The following is a 9,011-nucleotide window of genomic DNA, read 5'->3' on the forward strand; positions in this document are numbered from 1 at the left end:
TCTGTGGCATTAACTGGTCACTAGGCAGAGAATTATCAACTTTGGGCATTAAAACTAGTTGTGCAATCCGACTTCCCTTTGGTATAATACAAGGAGGAAACGGAGTCCAAGCCATGATTTTAATCTCTTGAGAACTGTCAGCATCTATTACCCCAGGTAATACAAAAAGTCCTGATAGCGTCGTAGACGACCTTCCCAACAACAATGCCTGCGTTGCGGGTGGTAAAGGGCCGACAATACCCGTGGGCAACAGATGGACTGAGGAATCAAGTAGCGTTACTGCATAGGAGGTTGCCAGGTCCAAGCCGGCACTTCCTGCTGTTGCTGGGCAGAGGTCGGCAACGCTGCTGCCCCCCCCTGCGCCTGCGGGGGGGCCATCCGCGGAACTTGTGTCTGCACGCGCCGCGGCCCCGCGCTCTGCGACCGGTTTCCCTGTATCGGACGTCCCTGAGAATCATACTTGGACCTGCATTGATTAGCATAATGCCGTCCCTTCTGGCATTTAGGGCAGATCCCGGGTATCTGGGGACGCCTCCAAGCACTCGTAGCGAGGCAATCTTTCTTAAGGTGGCCCGGCTTTGATTCGGGAGAGACCTTAAGAGTTTTTTGCAGTCAGCGTTAGCATTTTCTACGGCTAACTTAAGGAGTAGAATTTCTCGGGCTTCCGTATTATCAATCTGCCTTTCTAGGGCTTGTTTTAATCTATCTATAAACTGCATATACGGTTCACGAGGTTCTTGGGTTATAGTAGTAAATGCTTTCTGGGGTCTGCCTGAATCAGGAACTTTCAGCAGAGCCCTTTTCGCTTCCTCTCGGAGTGCTTCTAAAGCTTCTCGAGGGATATCCCTAGCTTGAGCGACAGGGTCCGAGAACCGTCCCGTCCCTGTAAGATGTTCTATGGTCAACGCAGCTAAAGCAGCATTAGCATGCCCCGTATACCCCAGCAAAATTGTTTGCAATCCTGTTCTCCATTGAGATTCCCACATCGTATACTGAGTCGGAGTCAATAACAACTGCGCAAGAGACTTCAGATCATGTGGGGTCATAACATATGTGTCAAATACCGAAGACAAAAGACTCGCAAAATAGGGAGAGGATAGCCCCTGCTCGGTAACAGTACGGCGTAACTCTTTGATAACCGAGAAGGAGTGCTTCCCATTGGGCCCCCCCCCGTCTCTGATATATTACAGGAGCGACTATAGTTCTCGCTACTTCCAGCTCTCCTTCCTTCAACGCCTGGCGCTTAATTTCTCCCCAAACATCATGAGGGTCAGGGGGAAATAAGTCAGGCTCCTTCTCGGGGTCGATAGGCCCCGGATCAAAGGGATCATCTTCAGGGGGATACCCTGCGGCGCAAGCTAATGGAGGCGCAGAAGGCTTCACCCCATTAGCAGCATCGGGAGAGGTTACGGGACAGGCAGAGGGTAACTGGTAAAGCGCTGATTCTTCCTCGCAGGAGCCCCGTTGCATTTGCTCCTGTGCTTTCACAGTCTCAAAAACAGTTCTCCATCTAGGGAGCATACGTTGCGACTCTTCGTCCCCCGCTGTAGCCGCATCCCATAATTTAACCCCTACATCGTCCCAAAGCTCACGTGTAAAAATCGAAGAGGCAGTTACTGTGGGGATTTTCACCTGCACCCACTTGAGCATTAACTTAAGATCCTGCCCTGAGAGGGTCTTCTTCTCATGCTTTTTAAGCAATGCTTTCATTAGCTCATAAACGTCTTTCTCAGGGGAAGACGCTTGATTCCTCATTTCTTTAGTTTCCAACGCTTTCGTAAGTTCATAAACGTCTCTCTCAGGGGAAGACGCTTGATTCCCCATTTCTTTAGTTTCCAACGCTTTCGTAAGTTCATAAACGTCTCTCTCAGGGGAAGACGCTTGATTCCCCATTTTTTTAGTTTCCCGCAGCTCACCTCTCGTTCCAGACGGAGGGATTAAGTAGCCGGCCGGCTTATCCTGCTTCCTTTCAGCAGCTCATTCAAAGTTCTGCGGGACTCGCGACCTGCCACCACATAGGTGGTTCTTCATTCCTCGGCAGTTTCACCATAGGCGATCACGTCGGGGTCACCAATTTGTCGCGATTGAGAGACGGGGACGTAGCTTGATGCAAGCAAGATGTCCGATTTATTGAACTAACACACATACATTTATATGTTCTAAGTTAAGCGTGTCTTAAGGTGATTGGCTAAACACTCTAACACATGCGCAAGACTAGCAAGACTACCTAAACAAAGTTTGTTGATTAGGAGATGTTCCCGCGACTATCAGTCGCCACCTGTGGTCACGTGTTGTTCTTTGTCCTAGGGCTTAGGCGTTTGCTGATAACCACAAGTTCTTTGTTCCTGGGCCTTGTCCGGGCATGTTGTGTTCCATGTCAACACTCGATTAGCATACAGGCCTCAGGCCCAGGCAACAGTTCTCGCTGACCCACAGAGAAGGGCAATGGAGCTGGTGAAGAAGCTGGAGAAGAAGTCTTAGGAGGAGCGGCTGAGAGAGCTGGGGCTGTTTAGCCTGGAGAAAAGGACGCTGAGGGGAGACCTTATCACTATCTATAACGGCCTGATAGGAGGTTGGAGCAGGGAGGGTGTTTGTGTCTTCTCCTGAGTAGCAAGTGATAGGACAAGAGGAAATGGCCTCAAGTTGTGCCAGGGGAGCTTTAGATTGGATATTAGGAAAAAATTCTTCTTGGAAACGGTTGTCGGGCATTGGAACAGGCTGCCCAGGGAAGTCACGGGGTCACCATCCCTGTAGGTGTTTAAAAGGAGTTTAGATGAGGTTCTTAAGGGAGATGGTTTAGTGCTCGAGTCAGGTTATGGTTAGACTCGATGATCCTGAGGGTCTCTTTCCACTGAAATGATTCTATGATTCTGTGATATCAACTGGATAATTCTTCTATCACTTCTTCTCAGTGCTCTTCATGTACCTGCCTCTTTGCCTACAGTGCTGAAACTTTTCTAACTAAGCACAGAAGTCTTGAATACTAGATGTAAATGATGGAAGCGACATGTCTTTATCAGTCTTGTCTGATACCTGCCAGTCCAGGCAAACACCTCAGGTATACTGGGGCCTCTCGAGGTTTGCACTGGGTGCTTATAGTGAGACCATGGAGCTCAGCCCGAAAACCTGAGAACTCCCCTCAAAACCAAATCAAACCAAAAACAACAAGAAGAACAAAAAACCCCACACTCTTTTTTTCTCAGATGAAATGATTCAATATTTCCAATAAAATGTCTGTGGAATTTCTATACTGCTAAAATATGAATTTTCAGAATGCGTATGTACTGTGGGAGTTGAAACATTGACCTTTCCCTATGCTTGCATTGCCAGAATTCTGTCTATCATGCTGTGTACTTAATCCCCCTGAACATCCAGGAGTTTCTACCTGTCCTTATTCAGCTCACGATGTCTGAAGTCATCTCTTCAGAAGCCTGTCTGGACATTTGCACTTTCCATTGCTCCCCAGCGGTTCTTCCTCCTCTCACTCTTTGCTCATTCAGACCTCACTGGAAACTACTTAATTTAACCATAGAACTGAGAAACATCATTAAGTTCTATTGTGTTTTCTTTTTTTTCTCCTTTCTTTGTTTCCTCTAATTAAAAATTCCCCCGGTGCCTGTTTAATCCGGTTCTCTAAGGAAACATGAACTAATTCCTGCAAACAAGCTGTAACAATCAGGTGCAAACTTCCGTGCAGAATCTGATGTAAAGAAATGTGATGTAAATCCCGGGGGGCCAATGAGCAAAACAGGGAGTTTGGGGAGCTTTCCTGCTAACAATTTGAGTAGAGAAACATTCTTCACAGGAACTGCTCTGTTTCTGTTGACACCTTTTAGGTCTCCTCCTCTGCCTCTTTTTTCCTTTTTTTTTGTCTTGTTCCTCCACCTATTCTGTCTTCCAAAACCTTTCCAAGGGGAAGATTCCTTGAATCACAGAGTAACTCAGGTTTGAACATCCTCTTGTCTCACTGTCCTGCTCAGGGCAGGGTGAACCAGGTGAGGTTGTCCAAGGCCTCTGCCCAGCTTTGCACCATCCACAAAGGAGCTGAAGGTTCACTCCGTCACCTCATTCAGGGGGAGAATAAAGACATTCACCAGTGCTTGCCCAAGTGCTGGTCCCTGAGGGATTCCACTGGTAACTGACTGCAGGGGGGGCTTTGTACCACTGGTGACATTTGGGCTTCATCATCCAGCCAGCTTCCCACCCAGCATCCACTTCTTGAGCCCACAGAGAACCAATTGCATTATAAGGACACCATGGGAAACCACGTCAGACACCTTGCAAAATTCTATGTGCACAACATGCCTTTCTTTCCCTGTCCATTTGGGTTCAGCAATCCCTTTCTTGTTTTCCAAGTGCCTGGACATGGCTGCAGGAGGACTTGTCCTATTCCAGTCCTAGGTACCAGTTAAGCAATCTGGACACCCATAAATCCATGGGTCCAGATGGGATGAACCCGCGGGTGCTGAGGGAGCTGGCTGAAGTCATTGCTAGACCGCTCTCCATCATCTTTGCCAAGTCTTGGGAAACGGGAGAGGTACCTGAGGACTGGAGGAAAGCAAATGTCAATCCGGTCTTCAAAAAGGGCAAGAAGGAGGACCTGGGCAACTATAGACCGGTCAGCCTCACCTCCATCCCTGGGAAAGTGATGGAACACCTTATCCTTGGTGCCATCTTAAGACATATCAAGGATAAGAGGGTCATCAGGGACAGTCAACATGGCTTCACCAAGGGGAAGTCATGTTTGAGCAACCTCATAGCCATTTATGAAGACGTAACAAGGTGGATTGACGATGGCAGAGCAGTGGATGTGGTCTACCTTGACTTCAGCAAAGCATTTGACACCGTCTCCCACAGCATCCTCACGGCAAAACTGAGGAAGTGTGGACTGGATGATCGGGTAGTGAGGTGGACTGCAAACTGGCTGAAGGAGAGAAGCCAGAGAGTTGTGATCAATGGGGCGGAGTCTGGTTGGAGGCCTGTATCTTGTGGAGTGCCTCAAGGGTCAGTTCTGGGACCAATACTGTTCAATATATTCATCAATGACTTGGATGAGGGAATTGAGTGTACTATCAGCAAGTTTGCTGATGACACCAAGCTGGGAGGAGTGGCTGACACGCCAGAGGGCTGTGCTGCCATCCAGCGAGATCTGGACAGGCTAGAGAGTTGGGCGGGGAAAAATTTAATGAAATATAACAAGGGGAAATGTAGAGTCTTGCATCTGGGCAGGAACAACCCCAGGTTCCAGTATAGGTTGGGGAACGACCTATTAGAGAGCAGTGTAGGGGAAAGGGACCTGGGGGTCCTGGTGGACAGCAGGATGACCATGAGCCAGCACTGTGCCCTTGTGGCCAAGAAGGCCAATGGCATCCTGGGGTGTATTAGAAGGGGGGTGGTTAGTAGGTCCAGAGAGGTTCTCCTTCCCCTCTACTCTGCCCTGGTGAGACCTCATCTGGAATATTGTGTCCAGTTCTGGGCCCCTCAGTTCAAGAAGGACAGGGAACTGCTGGAGAGAGTCCAGCGCAGGGCCACAAAGATGCTGAAGGGAGTGGAGCATCTCCCTTATGAGGAAAGGCTGAGGGAGCTGGGGCTCTTTAGCTTGGAGAAGACGAGACTGAGGGGTGACCTCATCAATGTTTATAGATATATAAAGGGTGGGTGTCACGAGGATGGAGCCAGGCTCTTCTCGGTGACAACCAACAGTAAGACAAGGGGTAATGGGTTCAAGCTGGAACACAAGAGGTTCCACTTAAATTTGAGAAGAAACTTCTTCTCAGTGAGGGTGACGGAACACTGGAACAGGCTGCCCAGGGGGGTTGTGGATTCTCCTTCTCTGGAGACATTCAAAACCCGCCTGGACGCCTTCCTGTGTAACCTCACCTAGGTGTTCCTGCTCTGGCAGGGGGATTGGACTAGATGATCTTTTGAGGTCCCTTCCAATCCCTAACATTCTGTGATTCTGTGATTCTGTGGTTTCAGTTGGGATAGAGTTACTTATCTTCATAGCAATTTGTATGAGTCCATTTTACATTTGTGATGGAAACAGTGTTGGTCCCACCCCAATGTTTCAGTCATTGCTGAGCAGTGCTTGCACAGTATCAAGGGGATTTCCACTTCTCACACCAACCCCACCAGCATGGGGGCTGGGGTGCGCAAGAAATTGGGAGTGGACATGGCTGGGACAGCTGAACCAAACTGACCAAAGGGATGTTCCACAACATATGATACCGTGGTCAACAATAAAATCCGGGAGAAGAAGGGAAGGGAGGACATTCGGTGTGATGCTGTTTGTCTTCCCAAGTAACCATTACATGTGATGGAGCCCGGCTTTTCTGAAGATGGCTGAAAACCCTCCTGCCGATGATGCAGTGAATGAATTCCTTAGTTTTCTTTGGTTACATGCATAGATTTTGCTTTGCCTGTAAAACCGTCTTTATCTCAACCCACAAGTTTTCTTTTGTGTTGCCAATCCTCCGCCTTATCCTGCTGTGGGGCAGTGAGTGACAGACTATGTGGTGCTGAGCTGTCTGTCAGCTTTAAACTACAAAACTAATCAAACTCTGCTCCTGGCTCTTTGCTGTGTGAGTGGGCTCACTACTGTGTGTGCGTTTGGGTGTGATGGCACGTACACACCTTCTTGGTCAATTCTAAGTGAGGCTAGCAAGGAGGAGGAGAACACCAGGATCTGGAGAAACCCAGGGCTGGAATGTCCAAGTGGGTAATATCTCTGTGTCTGGGCTGACCCAAACCCCAGGTCCACACGGGAAGGACCACAGGGGTGTGTGAAACTGCAGGTAAGTTCTACCTGGCATGTACAGACCACTCGTGCAACCTTTACACCAGATCAGCCTGAGAGGGGCAACAGGACAGGGTCAGTTCTGTTGCTCATGGTTGTGTAAGTGCTGCTGTTGGTGTGGTGGCTGTGAGGGTGCTGTTGCCTGTTGGAGTTGGTCTGTGTCGGATTGTCTGTGCCCATCTTTGTTTCCCTGCAGATACCTGCATTTAGTGCTTTCCCTTTGATGACTCCGCCTTGGGCCATGTCTCACTCTGTGGGGTCCTGTCACTGCCCACCTCAGGCACAGCCGGTCCGTGTGTATCTCACGGGCTCTCGGGCAGCTCCAGATTCCTCTCCGGGAGGATTGTCCTCTGCCTCATCATGCTCTGGGACAGCCCAGTGTGGCTGTATCTCATGACCACTCCCCATCTCCACTGTCAACAGACAGCAAGGGTTGTGTCTTAAATCACACCTTTGTTGTCTATCAGATTGCAAGGTGACATCGAGCTTTTTCCTCAGGCCCTTTTGAGGGAAATTCCTGGGCCTGTTGTTGAAAACAGCTTTGGAAGAACAACCAAATCTTGAGGAACTGCACTCTAGAGATGTCATTTTGTTACAGAGATGCTATGGGAGACTAAGCTCTGACACAATGTTAGAAAAACATTTGTACAGGTTTTAGGTGTTTTAAAACTATTTATAATGGGTCCATTATTCAGGATAGTGAGCTAAACATGAACAGTTATGTACAAACATAACAACCATAAATAACAATATGGGTAATGCTAACGAAGTAAAAGGGATAAAACAGGGTACAGGCCTGCATTGGGATACAATTAGACATCATTTGTGGACAGTGATGGAAAGATGGTCAGTATTGACAAACGCCCATGAAATCACTTTCCTAATGGACTCCTTGAGCTCCTGGTTCCTCATGCTGTAGATGAGGGGGTTCACTGCTGGAGGCACCACTGAGTACAGAACAGACACCACCAGGTCCAGGGATGGGGAAGAGATGGAGGGGGGCTTCAGATGGGCAAACATGGCAGTGCTGAGGAACAGGGAGACCACGGCCAGGTGAGGGAGGCACGTGGAAAAGGCTTTGTGCCGTCCCTGCTCAGAGGGGATCCTCAGCACGGCCCTCAAGATCTGCACATAGGACAGCACAACGAACACAAAACACCCAAATCCTAAACAGACAGTAACCACAAGAAGCACAGCTTCCCTAAAGTAGGACTGTGAGCAGGAGAGCTTGAGGATCTGGGGGATTTCACAGAAGAACTGGTCCAGGGCATTGCCCTTGCACAGTGGCAGTGAAAATGTATTGGCCGTGTGCAGCAGAGCATTGAGAAACCCAGTGGCCCAGGCAGCTGCTGCCATGTGGACACAAGCTCTGCTGCCCAGGAGGGTCCCGTAGTGCAGGGGTTTGCAGATGGCAACGTAGCGGTCGTAGGACATGATGGTGAGAAGAAAATACTCTGCACCAAACAAGAAAAATACACAGAAGACCTGGGCAGCACATCCTGCAAAGGAAATGACCCTGGTATCCCACAGAGAGTTGGCCATGGATTTGGGGATAATGCTGGAGATGGAGCCCAGGTCGAGGAGGGCGAGGTTGAGCAGGAAGAAGTACATGGGGGTGTGGAGGTGCTGGTCACAGGCTATGGTGGTGATGATGAGGCCGTTGCCCAGGAGGGCAGCCAGGTAGATGCCCAGGAAGAGCCAGAAGTGCAAGAGCTGCAGCTCCCGTGTGTCTGTGAACGCCAGGAGGAGGAACTGGGTGATGGAGCTGCTGTTGGACATTTGCTGCCTCTGGGCATGGGGCACTGTCACAGGAGGGAATAAAAGCGACACGTTAGGGGAGACTTCTCTAAGCAAAACCAAAGCCATTTCACATACGCCTTCCCCCTGCTCCACACCTCTTATTCTTTTCCAGACCTTCCTTCGGGTCCGTGGCTGAGCCCTGGGTGCTGCTGGCTGGAGGTGCCGTGAGGAGCAGGGCCTGTGCCCGCTGGCTGCCCAGGAGTCAGCCCTGCTCTGCAGCAGGGGTCATGGAACGGGGGGCAGGGGACGGACCTGGGGTTCAAAGTTGTCATCTGAAACTGCTGCTGGTGCAGAAGGGCCTGTCAGCATCTGCACTATCCCGAGAATGAAACAGGATGGTAAAATGAAATTTGAAATGTTTGGTTTTTTTAAAGCTTCACAGAATCACAGAATGTTTGGGATTGGAATGGAGCTT

At 49.5% G+C, this 9,011-nt stretch overlaps 1 protein-coding gene across 1 annotated transcript; it reads right to left on the reverse strand.

Moving 5' to 3' along the window:
• Nucleotides 1-7,615: 7,615 nt before the first annotated feature.
• LOC136000725 (olfactory receptor 14C36) lies at nucleotides 7,616-8,575 on the reverse strand. The gene has a single exon (XM_065654676.1). It carries the CDS (start codon nucleotides 8,573-8,575, stop codon nucleotides 7,616-7,618), a length of 960 nt encoding a protein of 319 aa, XP_065510748.1.
• Nucleotides 8,576-9,011: the final 436 nt, after the last annotated feature.

The sequence above is a fragment of the Caloenas nicobarica genome, chromosome 34 (genome assembly GCF_036013445.1).
Source record: "Caloenas nicobarica isolate bCalNic1 chromosome 34, bCalNic1.hap1, whole genome shotgun sequence".
NCBI classification, from domain to species: domain Eukaryota; kingdom Metazoa; phylum Chordata; class Aves; order Columbiformes; family Columbidae; genus Caloenas; species Caloenas nicobarica.

Excerpts from the sequence above, each read along its gene's own strand:
- LOC136000725 (XM_065654676.1), bottom strand. The coding sequence starts at position 8,575 with ATGTCCAACAGCAGCTCCATCACCCAGTTCCTCCTCCTGGCGTTCACA.